Here is a 24,363-nt window from a genome sequence, read left to right as displayed (position 1 = left end):
AACTAGTGTACATGAAACAAGAAGGAGGGAGGTTGCCTTATGGAAAGAAATGGAGAAGTGGAAAAAAATGCAAAGCTTCCTGGTTAAGAGCTCTAAAGGCCAAATGGAAGTTTTGGATCTGATTTATATATCGTATGAGCAAATTCTAAGCTCATGATTCCCAATTCTGGCAGCATTGTACAATCACTTCGTTAAAAAAAAAAAAAAAAAAAAAAAGCATTGGGACCTGGATATCAGCATTTTTAAAGCTTCCCAAGTGATTCTCTTATGCACCCCAAGTTGAGAACTGTTTATTGATCTAAGGTTATGAAAGAGGAGAGTGGAAGAAAAAAATACTAAGGCAAAGTCTCAGGACCAGGGAATTTCCAACATTGGGATGGTTTCTGGGAACTGAGCGTCACAATTCTGATTTGTTAGATACTTGGCACATTGCATATTATTTTATCATGAATCAATAGAATTGAATGTCTTTGATTCTTTGAAGTCTGAACCTGTTTCTGGAGTTAGAAACTGAAAATGCTTAGGTAACTGTTAAAACAATAAACATATTTTGCGTCTTTCACATAGACTTCCTGTGTACGAGAAGCCAAAGAAGCACTTAGAATTTGCTATATGGGGCCACCTTAAATTGCACATGTATTTTTTAACTGTAAGAGCTGAAAAGAAAAAGTTTATAATAGAGAATACATTTAGATTATATTTAGCAAGTTACATGGATGTGCACACCATGCCATTTAATACTTCCTCTTTGACTAGAAATTACTAAGCAGTTGAAGCAAACAATCTGAGAGGAACCAATTTCCTGATAGCACCCTCCTCTCTTTTGTAGGTAAAAAGGGAAGAAATGCTTTGTATCTAATTATGTTCAAGAATTGAAATCCTTTCATGTAAAATAGAAAAAAAATGCACACCGTAGGTTACATTCTTTAACTCCATCTTTTATCCTGATTCAGATATGAATTAATTATCTAAGATGAAGGAATGCATCAAGTTTCATAAAATTGCATGAACCTTCAGAATATCTGTTGCACTGGCTATGTTCTTAACTTCCCTTTTTTTGACCTTAAAAATGCTACTCAGTAACTTTAAACAACAGCTAAAAATAATCTCTATTGTGGGAAGATGAATTACTGTAGATGGGAGGAAAACATAAAGTATCAACTTTCTTCATCACTCTTGACATTCACCAGTCTTTACTCGGGATCACCTTGAGATGTGACATCAATTCAGAGTAATAAGGAAGGGTCAATGAAAAGCTAAAACATTCTCAAGAACCCATTATAACACATCTCCAAGGGCTTTGTGTCAATGCCGCAGCATTTCAAATAGAGTACACGAATTCCAGAGAACAGCTTCATGAAATGGAGACAATAGGCATCTGCAAGAGTCTTATGACATAGAAGTTGACCTGTTACTGGATCTCTCTTTTACTCCCTACATGTTTCCCATGCTGCACCCTCACCACTCATTGCTTATGTTTCCCATGCTGCACCCTCATCACTCATTCCTTAGAAAGCGTCACATGTACATTGGGCAAGAATCTGTTGTGACACAGTGTATTCTCCACAAGGTTTCATTGTTGAGAGCTCACTTTTAGTAAGTAATTTTGATACATTGAAGGACTTTGGTTTAAGAAAGTTTTTTTTTCACATGAATTTGGATGCAGAATTGGTTTTTCAAGATGAGTCTAGAGCTGGGTGATGTATAGAGTTAGCTGCCTCTATCAGATTTTTGGCTCTTTAGGTCTTGTTGGCCTCTTTATCTATTGTAGCAGGTAGCTCCAAGCTCTGTGCATAAAAAAACCTAATACATAATCACTGAGTTTTTAAAAAGCTGTGTGTTTCTAGTTTTCTATATTGTAAGGACTAGGTTAGGCACTGAGAATCCAAAATACACTTTCTGTGTATCTACATGTATAACTAGAGTTCATCGTCTACCAACATTTAGAATTAGCGATTAGAAGAAGAGAGAAAGGGAATAGAGTACATGTTGTTAGATTCCATTTAGTTTCACGCCATGGTGACAAGTAACAGAATGATTGAAGTTATTATTAGTCAGACTTCATTGTTTAGCCTGTAGAATTTTTCTTCTCTATAAACCCTTCACCAGCACTGAGATTTGAGTGTCTGAAACAGATTAAGACTATTCAGTCTGCTAGGCACTAAATAATGTGAACTGGAGGGGCACCTGGGTGGCTTGGTCCGTTGAGTGTCTGACTTTGGGTCAGGTCATGATCTCACAGTTTGTGGGTTCGAGCCCCATCAGGCTCTGTGCTGACAGCTCAGAGCCTGGAGCCTGCTTTGGATTCTGTGTCTCCCTCTCTCTCTGCCCCTCTACCGCTCACACTCTGTCTCCTGTATGTCTCAAAAATAAACGTTAAAAAAAATTTTTTAAGAAATGTGAACTGGAAAAATGTTACTTGCTTTCAATAACAAAAACTATTAGAGAACTTTTAAATATTTAATCAATATAAATGTTATGTGAGAACTGCAACTAAATATAAATTGCATATAATATAGAACATGAGTACATTTTGATAGATTTGAAATTATTTGAGGTCATGTCTCTGTAAGTAAAAGAGCCTAAAGCCTACCCACGTAGTCTGTCTTATACTCCCAAGCTCTCTCCTCCCTTGGTTTTCCTCATCTCAGTAAATGCCACCATCTACTCTTTTGCTTAGTCTTGAAATTTAGGAGTCCTCTTTGTTTCTTCTCTTTCCCTCATCATCCCACTCAATCCACATTTTCACCCAGTCCTATTCATTGTCCTGCTAGACACAGCTAGCATCTGCAGTTACCCTGTCCAAATTGCCATCATATCTTACCTTATCTGTGCGAGTAGCCCCCTAACTGATCTTCCTGGTCCGCTCATGCCTGCTTAGAGCCATCGGTCACAGAACACTAGAAGGATCTTTCTAAAATGTAAATTAAATCTTATTATTCCCTTCTATGTAGTAGAGGATTGATAAATATTTATTGAATGAATTAATCAGGGAGATGCTAGTGAGTAGTGATACTGGCTGCTGGAAGATCAATAAGCAGGAAGGGACAGGGAAAAGCAAAACAGGTTCGGAGAGCCCATATTTTATGAAAACTTTGGTTCATTGTCTATAATGCTCTGTTTACTTGAGAACACAGAAAAGTCTACTTTCCATTTGTTGGCCTGCTGTGGACACTTCACAGCCTACCCAGAGATAATGCCACTGACGGCCAATCAAGGTTTTTCTGTGTCCACTTAGATTCTAAACAGCTGCCCAGCTTTAATTAATATCCCACAATTATATCTGGAGAGGAGCCAGTTGCTGAGACAGCTGTCTAAGTGAAGGGAAGATCTTTTTTTTTTTTTTTTTTTTTTTTTTAACTTTTCTTGTGTTAGCTGGGTCTGGTAGGATGGAGTCAAAGTATTCAGATGATTGGAACTATTGTTTCTGAAAGTTCACTCAGCCTAAGGTTCCTGCATAACTGTTCCAGTGCCCATCTTATCTGTTGGCATCCGTGTTGGAAGGAGATCCTAGGTTGGATTCTTTCCAGTTTGCTCTCAGGGCTTACTTTATTTTGGTGTGTGTGTGTGTGTGTGTGTGTGTGTGTGTGTGTGTGTGTGTGTGTGTGTGTGTTTAAAGTTTATTTTTGAGAAATAGAGAGAGCACAAGCAGGGGAGGGACAGAGAGAGAGACAGAGACACAGAATCCGAAGCAGGCTCCAGGCTCTGAGCTGTCAGCACAGAGCCCAACATGGGGCTTGAATCCACAGACCACGAGATCCTGACCTGAGCCGAAATCGGTCACTCAACCAACTGAGCCACCCAGGCGCCCCCTGGTCTTAGGGTTTAAAGTAGTGGCCGTGTGTTGCTGAGAATCTCCTGTGGAGCTATAGGAAACACGGTACTGATTGTTGTAGTATAAAACGGCACAAGTCATTTAAGCTGATCATCAAGTAATGACAACAAGGACTCAAATGGGGGCTTACTCTTTGATCCACCAGGAGTTTCAAATGGCAATTATCATTAATTCTTGGATTCCCTCAGTCCTGATAGAAAATCAAGGCAACCAGAAACTATCATTTTGTGAACAGACAGCTATTAAAAGCACATTAATAATCTGTAGTGGGTATAGCATATGCCTTTTAAATAGATTTGCAGCTTGTTTCTCTGTGGTGAAGACACAGGACTTCTCCAACCTAATTACAAAGCAATCAAACAATTTAATTAATCTGGAAATCACTTTCTTAACAATAACTGCCTCTACAATGAGGCACCCTGTGCAGAACCGTTAGGTAAAGCCCCAATTTGTTATATTGCTTGTATGTTGGCCATTCTAGCCCTCCCCCCAACCCCACCCCCGGGATCAGAGAGTTAATTACCTACCAAATGCCTGACCACTACTAAGGTTTACTTTACCAGGTCAAAAACATCAGCGGCAATAACAACATCCTATAAAGTGTCCTAGTGCTCAGACATCCAAGAGCCAGCAAATCCCTGGGAGCAGCAGGATTTGAGTTATAAGCAAGTGCTGCACATATGGGCAGAGAATTAACTGGCACCAGTTTTCGCTTGAGAGTCTCTCAGGTATTGCTTTGCAGATGGGGGGATGAATTCAGAGAGCAGTGCTGTGAGGAGTGAAGGTCATGTGTAGGACGCCGGTTTCAGTCCGTCTTGCTTTTTTATCCTGGGGACTCGGTGTGCACATCCCTGGCAGCCTGGTCCTCATTTCATGAGTTAAGAATACGTATATAAGATGTGCTTTTTTTGTGTGTTCTAGGTTAGTGGTATTTTGAACACTGTAAGGTTTTAGAGACTGAGTAGGTAACCTGGAAATCAATTTTTTAAAGTTTGTTTATTTATTTATTTCAAGAGAAAGAGTGCATGCACGACTGAGGGAGGAGCAGAGAGAGAGGAAGAAATCCCAAGCTGACAGCACAGAACCTGATGTGGGGCTTGAACCCATGAACTGTGTGCTCATGACCTGAGCCAAAGTCAAGAGCCAGATGCTTAACTGACTGAGCCACCCAGAAGCCCCAGAAATCAATTTTTATTCAAATAAGAACACAGACTTCAAAGTTTGACTCCTACCTTTCTAATCTGCTAATCTTGTTATTTCTCCCTAAGGAACATTGAGGAATATTCTGTAATAACACAGAATAATCTACAGAATACTCATCCGCCCTTTTCATCTCCTAGTAGTACCATGCCACTTCTCTCTCCAAATTCCCTACTAATGGGCAGTCGTTGTCCCACAGTGGGCAGTCAGTCACCCATAGTCTATCCATATTGGAAATGTTTGGTCACTTGTAGTCTGTAATATTTTCATTACTTCATTTCTAGTCCATCACCAATTATGCTAGGTTTGCTCACCAAAATATTTTTTCTGTTGGCCTGTCAGGTCCTAATCTCAGCACCTCAGCTCCTCTTCTTTGGCTGCTCCTCTGTCCACCTAACACATTTATGCCATCTATTGAGACATCTATTGAGGTTAAGACATCTATTGAGGCCCTCCTCTGGGTAATACCAATAAACGTAGTTCACAACTCATTGGCTCTACCAGTCTGACTCCCCTACTGCCAGAATATCTGTCTCTACTGCATTGCCCTACTCCCTTTGGGTCGTTTCTGTCTCCTTCCTGAGGTTCTTCCGTTTCTTCTTTTGAGCTTCCTGAACCGTCTTCAAATTAAGCTGTAGTCTCTTGTCTTTAATGAATTGTCAGATATTCTAGTTCAGGCCACCATCATTTTCTCTAATATCCCATACATTTAAGAGCCTTTGTGATAGTATGTGGGGGGGGGGGGGTGTGTGTATACACCTTGGCACTTAAATCTAGATCTGCCATAAAACAGGAAGAAAGATCTGTTACTAGCAAGATTTTGCAGATGGCTTTGCAGTCTTAAGTTTTGGAATTTGTGTTTGATTTTACAGCAATGTAGTGGATGAGAAGAAAATGAGGAATATTTTCAATCGATTGGCTTAGAAAGGCAGCACAAGATGCAGAGGCAAAACCCAAAGATTGAAAATGGTTAATGGTTGGGGTGCCTGGGTGGCTCAGTTAAGTATCCGACTTCAGCTCAGGTCGCGATCTCACGGTTTGTGGGTTGGAGCATCGCCTCGGTCCCTGGGCTGACAGCTCAGAGCCTGGATCCTGCTTCAGATCCCATGTCTCCCTCTCTCTCTGCCTCTCCCCCACTCGTCCTCTGTCTCTTTGTCTCTCAAAAATAAATGAACATTAAAGAAAATAATAAAAACAACTATTTAATGGTAGCCTTGATTTTTTTTTTTTCATTAAGAGCAGAAAATTAACCTATCTCTTTATATCTCTGTCTCTACCTGCTCATCTTCAAAGTGAGGGGGTTGCCATGTAGGATGTTACATGGCTTCCTAGGGACCACTCATTAAAATCACTAAAAGTGAGAAGAATTTTAAGTTCATTCCTTGTTTTTCCCTTCTTTAGATTTTTAAAAATATTTAATAAGCTCTCTCTAGTTCTAGTTGATCTCATTATAATTTCCAGATGTAGTGTTCCCTTTACAAAGAACATGGGGCTAAGAATTTGGTGCCAGGTTTCATTATTTATTCTCAATGAATTGGGTAGCAGAGATTGTTAGACCTCTCATACCTTGGCTTCCAACAATTAACTGTTTTGTTTTTCCTAATAATTTAGGAAATCTATGTGGGGTGTGAGCAAAGTGAACATTTTTTTTCCCCCAAATAAAATCTACACTAAGATTTTTGGCATTAGATTCATTTCTCTTTAGGAAACAAAACTTTTAGCCATGTTGAATTTTTCAAGATCTTTCAAGGCTGTGAAGAGTGATATATAAGCTAAGTTGGGAAGAGATGGGGCAGGGAGAATCAAGGCTGTTGGGAGAAGTTGACGGAACTTAATTTAGCTGTGTAGATAAATGGACGGAAAGAGTCCTGGCTTACTGGATGGCAAAAGCAGAATACATTTCTCCAGGGGCCCAAGGAACAACAGATGCAAAGACATGATAAATTTCATTGCAGCAGAGGGAAAAATGCTTCTAGATTCTCTGTCCATAAAGAAATGGGCTTTTCAGCGCTTCCTATTCAAATGGCTTTAATTGTGCTGTCTGTCATAAAGTTAATGGCATCTGTTGAAGACATCAGTGTAAACTTTGCAACCTTAAGTTAATTGAAAAATTTCAGTAGGGGTATAACCAGTCCAGAAGTCCTCAAGGTAACACTAAACTTATCCTCTTTAATGGGTTAGTCTGTTCTTTTTTGCACACAGGTTATAAATTGTTTACAGCTAGGTACTGACTGGAACATGCAATCTTGTATGCCTCACACCTAACTACAATTGTCACTTCCGTTATAAAATCAGTAATGTGGGAACTGGCTGGCTGTAAAGGATTAAACAGATCTTCCTGATTTATTTTCCGTGTTTCAAGATCGTACAAGCTTAGTTTGCAGCTTTCCCTCACCTCCTTATTTAAACCAGCTACAATTCCATCCGGTCCTCAGATAATTCTGCCAGTCTAATTAAACATGCAGAGGGAAGCCGGGTGGTCTGGAGTGTCCTGAACTGCCCCTCACCAGCTGCCTGCCAAGCTTTCTCAATGATCAGCAGCAGGTTGAGTGTTCTGATGGAGAAAGTAACAAGCCCCCAAGGAGCTGCTCTCTTTACAGTGAGCGGTCTGTGCTCCCCCTCCCCCGCCCCCCATGGAAGGATTTAAGAACACCCCCTGCCAGCCTTTGTGTGATAGTGGCTTTTAAAGCCTGCCTGGCCAGTCACAGCCCAGATGCTTAGGAGCAGGGGGACTGTTGAATAAAATATTGATAAGGGCTAATCCTGCTGGGCCACTTGGGCCATGCTGAGAGTAAGCTAGGTCATTTGGCAGGCGAGAATTCTACCACTGAACCACCCATGCACCGAGCTGGGTCGTTTGGGAAACAGGTCCAGACTGCTGGGTTCTTCCCAGGATTTTATGATCAGTTCTGACATTTCCACCTTTAAAATATGTACCCTGGAATACAAGGATTCATTTTCCAGAATTCAGACATGTACTCGGTTTCTGTTAATAAAAAAATACTAAGGCTGCTTTTTCTAAAGTAGAGAGCCCCCACCCATTTCTAAAGTAGAGAGCCCCCCCCCGCCCCCGCCACACACACACAAGTTGGAGCATACACTTCTATTTCCATCACCTGTTTAAAATGTTAACATCTGTAAGACTAAGAATCAAGACACGTGTATATACGTTATTCTATAGTCCTGAAATACTGAGGTTATTAATCTGTGGAAGACGGCTGCTTGGTGATGGGTGAGTGTGCTTATTTATATACCTGTGCACTTGGAACGCTGTGCTGGGACTCAAGCCCATTTGCTCTCCCGCCCCTGGCATACACACACACACCCCCAACCCCCCCCCCCCCAGCCCTGCTGCCAGCAAAACTAAAACATTCTTGGAGATGGACGTTTGACAAAAATGTACAGAAATGCATTACTTGCAAGAAGATGATTCTGGATGTGGGATAGGAATCATGTTGTGATTTTTCCCTCTGTTTCTCTTTACAGGAAACAGCCCTCAAGATAGTCCAAGAAATTTCTCCCCCAGTGCCTCAGCCCATTTCTCATTTGCACGGAGGTAAGGACTTCCTTTGAGTTGAATAGAAAAGTGTTTTGTAGAAGATCCTGTCTCCCGAACCTCACTCTTCCTCATTCCCCGCTGTTCCCTCCTGTACCTCTGCCTTCTGCCTGTGTGATCCTACCCATCATCATATACGGCTTTCTCTGAAGCTCCCTGCCCAAAGATAGCTTTGGACCACTGCAAAACTTTGTTGTAAACACTCCTGCTTTAAAAGTTTAATAATGATATCTGACTCATGCTAGAGTTACATGGACCTCTCTTGGTCCTTTCCCTGATGGTGGATTCCCAGTGAGGGCAAAAAAATGACTGTTTCCATTTCTTTCTCTTATCGCCGGTGCAATGCCTTGTGCTTGATGTTCAACAGATTATTACTGACTTATCTGAGCTTACATTATAAGGATTTGATTGATTTACATGTCCTGGTGCAACTGTTTTTTGTTATTGTTGAAATACTTTTTTTTTTTTTTTAAATGACCTTTCTTGGGGTCGCAGGGTATAAAGTCTAAGATGGCTCTTTATGTGAGAGAGTGAAGCCACCAATTTAGTAATCCCCCTATGAACTATAGGACATTTTATGTTTTCTCTTCCTATCTTAGTTAGAATTTGACACCAAGTATTGAAGATACATGTTATTTCTGGGTCATTCAGTCACAAGAAAGTCTTGTTGTTCAGAGGATCATGGGCATGTGATGTAACATCACACCTTTTTTGTTCTAGATCTTCTACTGGAAAAACACAGAGAACAAAATGCCCCTTCAGCTATAGGTCTCTGAATATTCAGGACAGATTCAGTTTATGGTCTGATTGTCCTGCATATTTGCTCATTTTTCTCAGAGACCTAACTATACCATGAAGTAGATTAACATAGCACTAATAAAGACTTGTGTGTAGGTTTAAAAAAAAATGGTTTTAACACATGTTACTAAGCAGCAAAACCTGGAGTGTCCTCACTGCCATTTGTCAGCACGTAATGCATTTACATTACTAAATCCAGAGAAAGGGATCTGTTGGCAGTATTTTCAGAATTCTCTGTAATTAAGATTCCCTTGTAAATGTCACACATTCCCCACTATGTGGTAAATGCCTGTGTGTGTAAGGTTCCAGGCTTCACTGTGGGCAGGACACAAGAGTATAAGACATGCTCTCTAAGGAACTTGAGACACCTCCCCCCCCCCACCCAACTTTTGGCCCTTTTCCAGCTTTTCTTCTTTTAGCAACTTGTTTTAAGCACTTAAAAAAAAAAATGAGAAAATTAACAGGTCTCGAAAAGCCTGTGTTTGCCCAGTGAATATAATTCATGATAATGCTGCTACTCTAAGTGGAAAAAAAAACCTTACAAAAAATTAATAAACAAGAACCCACCATAGCCTTTAAAACATATCTCTTAAAAGAATGCATTTCATCACGTTAAGTAGTAAGAAAAATGCAAATCTCATTACAACGTGCATTTAAGCATGACAGAAATCATAGTCTCTTCATCCTGCCTTATTTATAAAAATGAAGAAAACCTGATAATTAAGTGGGTGACTAGCGGATAGGTCAGTTTGGTTTCTATGCTATTTAACAAAATACACAAACCCCCAGGCATATGCTAGTTTTTGACCAGTAAACCTTCAACCATGACACAAGATGAGCACAGAACTCTAGCCCATTTTGCATGAATTTACAGATGGAACTCCCTCTACAGTCTTCAAAAAGTATTAATTTCAATTAGGACATGAGTGATCATCTTTTTAAACTTTTATTCAAGTAAACAGAATCCTACATTTGCTATGAAAACTCAAATTGGTGTATTTTTATATAACCTCTGGTGTGTCTGCCTTCCATCTTAAAGTTGATTTTTATTAAGGAGACATGGAACTCGCGGGTCTCCATTCCCTTCCATTTGGTATGCATTTTTGAGCCTTTAAGAAATAATACCATTTTTTAGGGTCTCCCATTTTAATATTTTGTATATTCAGTTCAGCAGAGAAGAGATTGCTGTGTTTTTTAAAACTATTCTTGAGTGAAGGGATAAAGATCAGGTTTATTAATGTTTTCTCATCTTACATATGTAATAATAACCCACCAGTAGACATCCCCTGTAATGTAATAGTTTAATTTCAGGCTGGAAAATATGACACTCGCTTGCTTTCTGCATCATCTAATACATATATTGAAGGTAAAATTCTCATACTGATTTTTTTTTTTTACCACTCTGCTAAAAGGCTGAAAATGAGCATTGCAGTATAGTAAATATTTTTACTTTGCTAATAACTGTGATACTGATTTACAATCCATCTGATTACGGAATTAACATTTTTTTTCCTGGGTGAGAAGATGGAGGTAATAACATTGTTCTGCCTTTCCCGGAAGGTGTGGGACTTATTTGGGAACTGCTTTTACTTAGGTTGGAAATATGGAGCCCTGAATACATGCCATAGGTGTTTCCTAGTTGGCTTGTTGTTGCTTACCAGAGTAAATCTCAGAATGTATTTGCACAAGCAAATTACTAGAACTCAGCAATTGCCTGCTGAGTTCAGGTCATAAGACGCTTGTTGAGTGCTGGCATAGTTCAGCTTGTTCCAGGATCAACCGGAATGTCAAATGTGTCACTCCAGGTGACTTATAACAATTAAATAAATAAATCTTCTTCCTCTTCATACAATTATAATAGCCAGGTTGATACTGGGACTTTTCATTCTTCATTGTACACTGTATTAATCTAAATTTTTGTGAGTCATGTTGAAATGCTGGGTTTTTGTGCCAATCTTTCTGTATTCTGTGTTCTCATCTGATGTTTTTCGCTTCTTATTCACTTAGTTTCACATTGAGAGATTTTTACCCACAGGAGAAAAAAAAAAAAAAAGGAAAAGAAAAAAAATTACTCTTTAAAAAAGCCTTGTTGCTTTGGCAAGGATGAAGTCTGTCTTCCGATAACATTTTATTGGTAGCTACTGCAAAGAAAAGACAACATTGTTAGCAGGATCCAAATTGCACTTGTGTGATAGCCTTCTTGAAAAAAGAGGGCATGCTCTCTCTTAAGTACTATATGTAGCGCATATAGTAACAGCTGATGTGCGGTTGTCATGGTAATGAAAACGCAATGGTCTTTTGTGCTCCATTTGAGTAAATAGACACAGAGAACTTGGGGAACTTCATGAAACATAAATTATTTCTGGTCCGTGGATGCACAGGGTAGTAAGTACAGTCTTGTTTAAACATCTTTTAGTTGTGTATTTTCCAGAGTAAGCAAATGTAATTTATGTTTCAAAACTAATAAGAACCTGTCTTTTCTTGGAATTGTTCATTCATGTGAAATATGCTTATTGATACCTGAGGGAAAGGAGAGTTAATGAATCACAAAACAAAATCATGGTGGGGGAAATGGTGTCCCTCGTTCTTTCCAGAGACTAGTTTCTGATAATTGCTACTAAATGGACTGAATAATTATTTTAAAAATCATATCATTTTTTACTTTTAAAAATAGGAGGTGTTTAAAATATAAAGTACACCATGGAATTTTAAGTCTTCAATAAGTAGCCTAATAAAATAGGACTCACCTGTGTCCATCTTGAGAACCATGTTGTTATAATTATTGTCTTTTTAAACCTTTAACATTTTTAATTGCTTAAAAATATTTTGAAAGAATGTTTGACTTAATTGTTCCCATTCCTTGTATGTGGTATATTTACGAACACTTTATTTTGCTTCTTTTTTTAAAAAAAAAAACATACTTGATTCATTTGTACTCCAATCATGGTCACAGAAATGACAGGTAAATTTTACTGAAATTTTAACATTGTAGTATTTCTGTGATTCGTCCCCTTCAATTTCTCCATTTTGTCTTTGTGGACCATTTGCATTTATTGGAGGCAACATCCATGGTAGCCTGTGATTATATTTTCCCTTGAATGTAATTTAGTCTCAGATGTCAGTTTTGTTTTTTTTTTTTTTACATAAACATCTAACTGTGACATTTCTGAAATTCAAGTCTAGTGCTGTTGAATCCTCTGACTTCAACTTACTGTGAATTGTGTCTGTGGTAAATTTGGTCCGCTCTTATCTCTCATTTGGTAAATTGGTATAATCACGCATTACAGAAAGTCTACATATGATATTCCCATCTAAAGAATGCAGTAAGGCTCTTTATAATGTGTGTTTTTCCTGTTTTTCCCTTGGCAAATGTGCATGTGTTTGTTTTCACAGTGGTATATGGTTTTGAAGTCACAGTCTTACTCAGACAGAATAAATAATAAAGTAATGATTCCAGGAAACCAGAGATTTCAGAAAGTTCGCTTTTGGGTGTTCCCTTGCAATAGTATTGTCTCTACTGCTTCATTAACTCATCTGAGACCCTTGTAATGACCCTCACTCATCACCAGAATCTACCCCAGAGGTTACCCTATGACCATTTGGAGAGAAGAATCACTCTCTTCAAGGACTTCTGACAGTTTTGCCTCTGTGATGGGGCCACGGTTGTACTCTGTGCATTAGGTTCTGTCACTAGTGGAGAATTTTCATTCTGCCCCTGCCATCACTGGCCAGAATGGGGTGCATACTCAAAACCTGTGCAAGGGGCTTTGGTTCCAACACTTTATGAAGCCAGGTCATGCCAGAAGGCAGTAACTCTTAAGAGATTCTAAGTATAGGGTCAGTCCCTTTTTTTAGTGTGAAAGTAATTTGCTACTTAAGGCTCAAACCAGCCCGGAGCCTCACTAATCCCTTCCCTAGATGTGATGAGTAGGACACTTGCCTTGAAAATAAGTGGAGCATCTTTAGGATGTAATGGAAGTCCCCACAGGCTCTTGTACCTTGCTGGAATTCAGGTACAAATTCCAAAAGACCCATGGCCTCAGTTATCAGTTTCCAGCTACGAGTATTTTTCCTCCTCCCTTTCTGTTTTTATTCATTTGAATCTGCTGAGTCTGACCATTGTAATTATCCCCGGTATTCATTTTGTCAAAGTGCGTTAGTGAGAGATCAATAATATGGATCAACCCATTCACTTTCTCCTTGTTTGGGTGTATTGATTCAGTTTAAATAAAAGTCAACCTGCTGTATAATGTTTGTTTATTCTGGCCCTTGCTGAACATTTCCTCATCCTCACTGACTGTATTTGTGTCATTCGTTTGGCTGAAAATACTCGGTTTCCCTGGAGTTCCCATGCAATGGTACTCCAGTGTTGGCCAAAGCTAATCTCCCTTTCTCACCAGGACTGATGGACGCCGCTGGTCCTTGGCTTCTCTCCCTTCTTCTGGCTATGGGACAAACACCCCCAGCTCCACAGTCTCTGTAAGTGCCTAACTTGTCTCATCCTCCTCACAGCCACACGGCTCTCTTACTCTGTTACATGGGAGATGTTTTCTCTGGGTGTTTCCTGGTAGGAGGGAGAAGATAAATTCTGCATGTCTGCCACTGTGAATGGGTTACTTCTCACTTGATGAACTGACAAATACAAAAAGGACAAACTCTCTGGAACAAGCTTTTAAACCATGGTGTATAAATTGAGTTAAGTCAGTCCCAGGATCGCAAGTTTGGAGGAGATTGGGAGCTTTCGTTTTAATACCATTTGGTGTAGTTTGGGGGTGGAAATGCAATCTGGTTTTATTGCTTTGGTTCCACACCAGCGATGTCTGTACTGAAAATGCCATTAAACTTTGATGGCCTGGGTCTTATTTTCTTGTGTGCCTTAAAAGGAGGGATTTTTGTTTGTTTGTTTGTTTTTGTTGTTTTGTTTCTTTGTTTTTCTCCTCCAAAGAAAAAAAATGGCAAGCCTTAAATGTGTACCTTCTAGGTAAGGTGTTTTTTAAAGGGGAGTTTAAAAGAATTTAGTTGTAAGTTAAGACAAGGAGACAAAATGAAACCATGAAAATGGAATAGAGGAAGAAGGATACCCTTGCCCCAAACTGTAACATTTCAACAAGAGCCCTAGCAATTAATGGAAACAATTCAGTAAGTTAGATAGATGCTTTCTCAGGTTAAATTAGTGGTGTTGTGGGATATCTGTCTTTGCCAAGCTTCAGAAGCTGGTGGTCATTTAGAAAGACCAGGTATGTTGTAGGTATTCAGTGAATACCTAATGGAGTGGTCTGAATGCCCTTGAACCAGCCGGAATGTGGACTTGATGATTTCAGATTTCCTTCTAATCTAATACATTTCCATCTTCATTTTGTCAAAATCCGTGGTCTTTCGTGTAGGGTTTTCATCCGTTGGTTTGTTGGGGTGGTGCTGGTTATTCACAAACCCCAACACTGTGCTAAGCATATAGATTCAGCCATGTAATAGTACTTGCATTGAAAAGACGCTACAATTAAGTTTATAAACTAACTGGTATCACCACTGCTTTATATTATGTGTTTCCAGAATTCCGTATGTAGTATAATGTGAGTTTTCTGGAGCACCTTTAATACTGCCGTGTTAAAATCTGATGGATTCTTTTTACCATCTCCTTGGTCATTTTTTGAGGAGAGGTAATTTATTTTCCTATCCTCTGTTCCATTTTGCTGTGGTATGTGAGCTTATTGTCCATTTAGATAATTTTGGTGAAGCGTCCTGACAGTCTTGAGTGGTTTCAGTGACAAAGAAGGCTCACATCAGGAAAATGTTCTTCAAATTTGTAAGTGGTTTCAGTGGATAAAACTGTCACTAAAAAACAGTGAAGTTACCCTTGGCTGCTGTGTCCATAACCATCAATTTTTTTTTAAGGTTTTTTTTTTTTTTTTTTTGATAGAGAAAGGAAGGGGGATGCCTGTGAGCAGTGGAGGGGCAGAGAGAGAGAGAGAGAGGGGGGGGGGAGAGAGAGAGAGAGAGAAAGAGAGAGAGAGAGAGAGAGAGAGAGAGAGAGAGAGAGAGAATATATCCCAAGAAGGCTCCGTGCCGTCAGCCCCAAGCCCAACATGGGGCTTAATCCCATGAACCATGAGATCATGACCTGAACTGAAATTAAGTCAGATGCTCAACTGACTGAGCCACCCAGGTGCTCCTGGTTATTGGTTATTTTAGAGGTTAAAAAGTTGGATAACTCCAGTGTGAAAATGAATGCCAAAACTGATCGACCAAGGAAAAAAAAGGGTAATTTCCTGAAATTTAAGTATTGTTCTTCTACAGAATTTTTGGCAAGTCTCTTGTCTCCAAATTCTTCATTTCAGCTATATGACCTTGATTTGCCCTTCAGTCAAGTTTTATTGTGGTTTGGATGCAGAAATTTGTTGCTTGTAGGAAAAATAGGGGAGAATGCAAGATCTTTCATCGTTCCATCTCTAGTAAATCATACACCATTTTAAAGAGCAAATCTCTTTAAAAAGGGGGGAATTAACATAGAATTGGACCTTGTTTGGTACAAATAAAAAAAAACAGTTGTTTGTAAGCATTTATTATGTGCTGGGCATTAGTCTAACTACTTAGAATGCATTATAATCCTTGTTTAATCCCAGCAACAGACCCTGTCGTATAGTTGATGTTATTCTCTTCATTTTATGGATCAGAAACTTGAGGCACAAAGAATGAACTGAGGGGCTTTAAACAACCCCCTTGTTTATTAGTAAGAGTACCCAGTAAATGGTCTAGACTCTGGGCTCATGGGTCTTTTGAAGGAATTTACATGGTGTTTCTTAAAATAAACCTTTTAATTAATGAACATGACCTGGCCATCTGTCATAATGGAATTATCACCATCCTTGACTTCCATATGTAGTCTAAAGAAGAAACCACCCGAGACAGTTTATAGTTACACACACGCACACACTCACACTCACACACACACACACACACACACACACGCTCTTTCTGTTTCTAACCAACAGCTTCCAACCAGAGGTAACACAGTATTTCTCTTACATGTTTATTAAAGAAGGTGGCACATGTAATTATTAACCTCATATTCCCAATTTTTCTTTCAAGATAGAATTTTAACTTTCAAAATTACTTTTTGCCAAAAGAGGTAAGGAACTGTTAAATCTGTGAAGTGTAGGTTTTGCACACCTAACAAAAGTTCAATTATCTCTTTTCCCTATGGTTGGTAAAAGTAATGAGTGAAGATTTGACAAGCTCTTTCTCATTTCTCTTATTTTGGGCGAGGGGGGGGGTCTTGTCCTTTAAATTTTGGGGCAAAAATTGTGCAAAACTGCTTAGTAGTTTCATTTCCTTTTCTTTCTTTTTTTTTTTTTTTTCAAAATATGTATTTTACTTTATTTTTAAATAATCTCTGTACCTAGTGTGGGGTTGGAACTCATGACCCTGGGATCAAAAGTTGTATGCTCTGCTGACTGAACCAGCCAGGTGCCCCTCTTCTTTTCTAAATCTGATCCGAGTCTCTCTCAGATTTTCACTTTCTGGGTTAACTGTTAGTCACTTAGTCAATCAGAAATGCACTTTAGTTATTGTTTTGAATAGAAAGATAGAACACAAAATTACACTTTGAATATATAGCTTCAGTTTGACATATGATTGTGTTGTTAGCTGAATTCCAGAACTACTTAAGCTGAAGTGTAAACATCAAATCTTTATCCTTTGGGTATTATAGCAACTGTAAAACTGGCAAGTGTTAAAAATGCTGTATTCTGAAATTGAAAAGATTTGGTCATAGGAAATTAATCAGTCCTTCCAGAGAATATTTAGTATTGTAACTTCTTTTAACTTCCAATTTTGCCATTAAATTAATTTGTGGAACTTTTCCAAGATAATATTAAGATCATAAGTTTTAATTTTAAAATAAGTAATAGGGAACCACAGCAGTAGGAAGACATTCCCCCATATATTTAACAGATAAATCATTTTCTACAGAAGGGAAAGAACGGAAATAAGAATATAAATACCTGTAAATATATGAGGTATGACTATAAAATGGTATTCCTTTAAATAAATAACAAGTAAAAAATGACACATGCTTGTGAATACTGTCCTTTGCAAAACGGTTATCTGGAGAGACGAAATGATACCATTATTCAGAACATTTTGGGGGAAGTCTTCTGCAGCTTTTTTATGTAACTCGTTACTCTTGGAAAGTAGGCTTGATTTAGGACACTACTAGAGTCATACGCAAACTAATTGGGTGATGAGACCCACTGATACCACATTTAGAGAATATGCGAGAAATACAAAATGATGAGACACAATATATTGGGAAACCCCCAGACAAATGATTGAAGCTGTCCTCACAGCAGTGCCCCCCGGGTTGCTTAGACCAGTGGAGGCATCTTCTCAACAAAGTGTGCAGTCTTGAGAGCGGCCTCTGCGTCTCTGCTGTCCTGCAGCTCTCACTGACTTTGAAAGTTCTCCACTGAGCGAGTCCCTGGTCTCTGCCGAAACCTATCCTTGGACTTGTCTGTTGTCAAGTATCAACTCCCTTTTAGGGCTGTATTTGGTATCTTTGGAACCCCTGGGGCCATTTTGCTGGCCTACGGTTGTCCCCACTGCCATAAACCCATCCTGCGTCACTTGGATTTGGTGATACCCTCGTCCCATTTGGACACTGCTGTTCCACCTGAGATGAAACAGGCTTTCTTCCCGGAGGACCTCCCTGCCTCCTCGCTTTCTTAATAGTGTTAAGGTTATAACCCTCACTCACGCCACCGCATCGTTCATTTTGCCATATTCTGTAAACCCAGGGCACATAACTTACGGAGTTCAGCTCGGTGGCTGGGTATTTGATATGACCACAAAATTTTCCTCTCAGAGTCAACACTTGTAACAGTTTGTTACGTTTGCTATGGCTATTTTTAAAATAAATTGTTATTTTGTTTAATAAATGTTAAAGATACAAAGAAAGCCTTTCCCATCCAATCCCTTTCTCCTCCTTGCCTCCCCAGAGGGAACTAACTCTCCTGAAGTTGATTTGTGTGGTTTCCATGCAAGTACAGGCCCTAGATACTTTATGTGAAACTCTAGAGCCCAGTGAGTCTTGGAATTAATTTTCATGTTTTAGAAAGGTAGCATGATCCCTGTACTGTACATAGCAGCCCAACAGCACCTGGCCAGCAGTGCATAATCAAATATATTAATATTTCTGCAGCAGCCTTGAATCAACAGTCACACTAAGTGGATTAAATACATATTTTAAATAGCTTTCCAATCAGTCCGGTCGATGCCATGCCATCACAAGGATTACTGTAAACTTATGAATAACCTTCAGGGTTTTAGGGTTTTGAAATCTTGGATACAGAATTGCACATATCGATTTACCTCTGAGACCTGTGTATAGATTTTTAATTCTATTTTTTTATTTGCTACTTTCCTTACCTTCACTTATCATTAGTGCATCTCTCTTGCTTGCAGTGATTTCATAATTCTTTTCCTGATTGCTGGAGTTGATTTGGTTTGTGTTTTATTTGTTTCTTCCTACTGAAAAGTGTTTAAGACTGTGCCTGTTCTTTCTGAGTGGAGATTTGGTTTATCTCATTACTCTTTCTAGTAGCGTTCTCATTTTTATGGCTTATAAAACAGTCTCATTACATTATAAAAATTCCTCTTTGTCTCAGTATGTACTTATAAGGTGTTTTATAATTTCAAGGTATGAGGGCATTTTTAAGCTTTAGTCATTAATTTCTAGGGTTGCTTCATTGTGATGCTTCAGTGTTTATGAAGTGTATTATTAACCTAATGACAGATTTAAAAAAAAAACCTGCTAGAACTGAGATTTCAAATGAGTGTTACCTTTACAAATATGCTTATTCTAATCATGGCTCTGTTGCTCAAAAACTTCTCCATTTTGTTTTGTTTTGTTTTGTTTTGTTTTGTTTTGCTTTGCTTTGTTTTGAGAAGTGCTTGTTGAGTTTACCTCTCAGGAAAAACAAAAAGAAAAGTCTGTTTGCTTTAGAGTTAAAATTCTTATATTGATTAAAAACTGTTCTTTAGCTATTCACTTTTTGTACATTACGTTGTCCTCATAACTATTGAGTGACGTTCTTCAAAAAGCAAATCTATATGCAAGGGACTAAAAACACTCAGCACTACTGAAGCTACTTTAACGTTTTTTTATTTTTGCGACAGAGAGAGACAGAGCATGAACGGGGGAGGGGCAGAGAGAGAGGGAGACACAGAATCGGAAACAGGCTCCAGGCTCTGAGCCATCTGCCCAGAGCCTGACGCGGGGCTCGAACTCTCGGACCGCGAGATCGTGACCTGAGCCGAAGTCGGACGCTTAACCGACTGAGCCACCCAGGCGCCCCTGAAGCTACTTTAAAAACAAACAAACAAACAAACAAACAAACAAACAAACAAACAAACAAACGTGTCAGCCAGAGAAAAAAGGGCAGAGAAATCTGCTTTTTAAAACAATGACATTGGTGAGAAAAGTACATTCTTCATCGCTTCCCCTTTTTACGCAGGGCACATACTGATGTGTCAAAGGGCAGCATGCTTTGTAAAGGAAGGTCTCTCATTACTTTATTTGTGATCACACATCCTAACATTCATTTTATGTTACTCACCTGAAAGTCACAGTGTTTGACTGTGAGTAGCGGTAGGAGCGAGGTACCATACTCAGTTGAGAACTAATCTGTCATTTCATGCGCCCAGGTTCTCTGGTTGTCACTTTCTTACAGTGGCTTTGAGTGGATCCTGCCCATTTTCAGAGCCTGAGTTTCCTACAAGAGAGGAAGCTATCTTCTGGGAAATGGTCTCATAGACAGCTGAGATGAAATATAGAAGGCATTTTGACCTCTCAGAGAAAGCAGCAAGGGTACACATTTAGACACTAATTATTATAGTTCTAACATGAAAAGGCAGTAGTATGAAATGGTGATGTCCCTCCCCTAGGTTCACTGCTTTGCTCGCAGATTCACTTGTCTTTCTTACTGAGGTGGTCCCCTAACCTCACTGTGGTTTCTCGTAGTCCTCCTCTTCCTCCCAGGAGAAGCTGCATCAGTTACCATACCAACCAACGCCAGATGAATTGCACTTCCTGTCAAAGCATTTTTGTACTACTGAAAGCATTGCCACGGAAAACAGATGCAGGAACACCCCCATGCGCCCCCGTTCCCGAAGTCTGAGGTGTGTGGACCTGATTGAAAAATGTTACTTAACTGGATTATCTGTTTTTAACCATTTCTAGGGAAGCCTTTGGGTGGTCCCATTCATCTCAGTGTTAATTGATTTGTGAACTTCTCTAAATAGAGAGTGATTTTCCCATCTCTACGTGATGTTGTTAATTACCACTGAAAGGCATCTTACTGTTTTTCTTTCAATTTCTCTCAATTTGCTAATTGCTATAGTAGCAGTAATCATGATGGACCAAAGGGACCTCCTATAAAGCCTTCTTGCCATTGGAAATTCCAAGACAATCTAATTGTGGTGTAGGAGCACTTAATGCTCTTATTTTAGGAGAGTTAAGCTTGGCTAAAAAGGAAGGACAGCAAAAATAGAGGATTTTCGTTCAGATGCCACATTATAAAAGTTCACCCCTATTTTTCATTTTTTCTTCACATCATGAGTTTTACTTTTTTCCAGGAACATGAATGCATTGTTAGGAGTTTGTCTCCGTTGAATTTTGACATTTGGTATCTCTTACGGTTTTGTTTTTTAGGAAGCAGACTCTAAAACAGATTTGTGTTCAGGATGCTTAGTAGGGAGTGCTCAGGATTTATACTTGTAGAAAGAAGGCAAGCAAGCAAAATGGGGCAGAGGCAAATGAAGCCGTCACACAGCTGACTCCACAGGGGACTCCGGGGATGGCATGACCTGTCAGAGTTGTGCTTCTGGGCCAAGTGGCCTTTTTTTTTTAATCCCTACCTCAGTCCCTGGGTGCAGCACCCTGGCAAGGACGTGGCTTGGATGGGGTGGCTGCATCTGAGGCCATCTTTGAAGGGACTGATGGCTGAAGGCTTCTACAGTCCCAGCAGCCGGGTGACAGGTCCTTCTCTGCCGGACGCTCAAGGCAGTTTGTCTCCGCAGTGTGATATCTTGACGCTAGAGTTGGAATACTTTCCTGTTTAAGATTTTATTATGAAAATAGTTTGTCAGGTGTTCAGTTGAACATCTGAGTTTCCTGAGGAGGGTTTTCCCCTTTGTATTTTTTTCAAAGCAAGCTCTACACCCAACATGGGGTTCTAATTCAAAACCCTAAAACCAAGAGTCCCATGCTTTATTGACCAAGCCGGCCAGGTACCCTCCCCCTGCTTTGTAGTTTTTTTATTTAGCATCATAAACTGATAGTAAATGTAGCCACGCTGAATAATTTGGGAATGAGTTATTATTTTGAGTTAGGGAATAAAAGACCAATTTTACGAATTCATTTAAAGGCGTTGTATTTTACCACATGGGTGCGCATTTTATGGTTTTATGAAAGGAGCTCCTTGGATATCTGGTGTAGGCTATGTTCTCCCTGGAATGTAAATACTCGCACTGACGTTGCACGACTGTATACCACGAGGAACACACACGAACTGCTATTGAAATAATGAAAACGCACAACAGTTCTCTGCCTCTCTTTCATATTGTCCAAAGTGCTTACCTCAGCATCCCAAATAGGTATTTGGTAGGCCAGAAAATGGATTTCAGTGGCGACACCTGTGCCACGGAAGACTCTGAGACCTTTTCAGTGGTACACGGCAGAGCTCAGGTGTACAATAAAAGTGTGAAATTACCCTGTTCGTTGTGTCCTAGATGTTGCTGTTCATAATGATCCTATTTTGTTTTATATTGCAATTCATTAATTGGTTTCCAAAACGACACAAATGCATCCTACGTACAGAATATAAACTCAATTTAAGAACGTTTCTGAACTAGTTTTGCATTGTAGCTGTAATTATTTTGTGGCATTCCATTTCTTAGGCTTCCTTTCTGAAATCCTCTCCAGGGTGTCACCATGTGTGGGTATGTATGTACGTACTAATGACTGATTTTGTAGTTTATCGCCTAATACACTTCTCTTACGAAGGTTGTATAGTCCTTTTGATCCAACCAATTGTTTATAAATAAAAAGCTTATTTTCATTTCATGCTGAGGCAAGTTTAAAAGGGTAATTTGCTTTGCTTGCAGCCCCGGACGTTCTCCCGCCTGCTGTGACCATGAAATAATTATGATGAACCATGTCTACAAAGAAAGGTTCCCAAAGGTAATGAATTGAATCGAAGATGCCTAGCATCAACGAACAGGCAACCTGGGTGTAGCGTGTGTAAGGTGGTTTTGTTACGGGAAGTAATGGTCCAGTCTAGTAGTAATGAGCTGGGCTTGTGTAAAACAGCACCATAGCTTCTGAAAAAGGTAAAATCACTCAACATTTTTTAAAAATGGCTGAGGACTAGCCATATTTGCTGTGTGAGCTGCCTCTAAAATGAATCCTGCTGCTTGTCCCACCCCCTGGGTAGGCCTGATGAGGCACCCCAGGGAGAATGAGCCTCTAGACCCTCATGTTCCCTCTGCCCTAATCTGGGCCCCGTTGTGAATCCTCAGGCAGCAACTGTTTTACTTCGTTAGAAACCTATAGAGTAGTATGTGGTGAATGTCTTTTGTTTTGTTTGTTTGTTTTTGAGAGAGAGAGAGAGAGAGAGAGAAAGAGAGAGAGAGAGAGAGAGAGAGAGAGAGAGAGAGAATATTCCAAGCAGGCTCCACGCTGTCAGCCCAGATCTCTTGTAGGGCTTGAGCCCACGAACCGTGGGATCATGACCTGAGCCAAAATCGAGTCGGACGTTTAACTGACTGAGCCATGGAGGCGCCCCAACCTCATTTTTCTTTTCTGGGACTTCCTATCTCTTGAGCAAGTTGATGTCTTCCCCTATTAATTTAGAAGGGAGGGTACAGTTGCAGTGTTCCCCACTGGGCTTGCAAAAGGAATGCGAACTGAGCCAGGGAGGACTTGTGGAAGAGTTGTTGCCAGACATCCTGGCTGCAAAAGCCTGCTGTTTGATAGTTCCTGTTACCTAGTATCCACGGCCTTTGCACTAGTATTCCCGCACATTTGGGAGAAGACAGTCTTTCCATTGTGTTCCTGTTCCTCCCCCACTACTTGTGTAGCCCCAGGCAAGAAAACGAAAGGAAATCTCTGGTTTCATAAATCAGTAGCAAAATGCTTATTATTTGCAATGACCCCGACATTGATGTCATTGATTAAAGCTGTCTTAGCTATTAATTACATGTCACTTGTTCACCGGGGAAATAGGTCCTGACTCACGTAGTTAATGCTGGTTAGGATTTTAGAAGGGGAGCAGGAGGCCAAGAGAAACCCCGCCCCCTCATAGACAATATAAGCAAAGGATACTGATTAGGCAGTAGGGCGTCACAGAATGAAATGAAGGTTGGAAAGGAAATTTTCTATTTATCCTACCTAGGGAATCTCCTTGGCTTTTTACATGTGATACAGCTTTTTGAGAGAAGGATAAGGATAATATAAGATGCTTGTTCCTGGTACATTATAACCTACTGAACAAAACAACTCTTGCCTATCCTGTGGAATTCTAGCAGCAGTCTGAGTTTTGAATAGGTAAAAACATAACCTGATGTTTTTGAGCATCCACCTGAAAGAAATAGCCCAAGATCTAAAACGAAAGCATAACAATTCACGGTATTGTTTGACTTGCAGAAGCCTTTATAGACCATCTTATATTTGATAGGACAGAAAAAACAATTATCACCCTAGGGTAGTCACTTTCCCTTGTATACCTCAAATCTTTCTTCCATGTGATGAGGCTGCTGTTGCTGCTTTAAAAAAAAAAAAAATAGATTTCTTTTTTCACAACAGTTTTAGGATCACATCAGAATTGAACAGAAAGTACCAAGAATTCCTGTATACTCTGATGCCCCCCCAGCCCCCTCCCCGACATTCACACCCTCCTCCCTTCAGCATCCCTCACCA

The 24,363-nt window shown here is 39.7% G+C and overlaps 1 protein-coding gene across 16 annotated transcripts in view; it reads left to right on the top strand.

The window, feature by feature from the left end:
• Positions 1–24,363, top strand: part of MAST4 (microtubule associated serine/threonine kinase family member 4) — a 563,317-nt gene that overhangs the window by 476,413 nt on the left and 62,541 nt on the right. For all 16 annotated transcript variants that reach the window (XM_053907302.1, XM_053907300.1, XM_053907299.1 and 13 more), the window contains 4 exons: positions 8,522–8,591; positions 13,790–13,868; positions 20,407–20,564; positions 22,551–22,626. In XM_053907302.1, the coding sequence (XP_053763277.1) occupies positions 8,522–8,591; positions 13,790–13,868; positions 20,407–20,564; positions 22,551–22,626 (383 nt within the window). The remainder of the gene's footprint in view (positions 1–8,521; positions 8,592–13,789; positions 13,869–20,406; positions 20,565–22,550; positions 22,627–24,363) is intronic.

This window comes from Panthera pardus, unplaced genomic scaffold (genome assembly GCF_024362965.1).
Source record: "Panthera pardus isolate Hobbes unplaced genomic scaffold, ASM2436296v1 HiC_scaffold_2, whole genome shotgun sequence".
NCBI classification, from domain to species: domain Eukaryota; kingdom Metazoa; phylum Chordata; class Mammalia; order Carnivora; family Felidae; genus Panthera; species Panthera pardus.
This window is presented reverse-complemented; position numbering and strand designations above follow the sequence as displayed.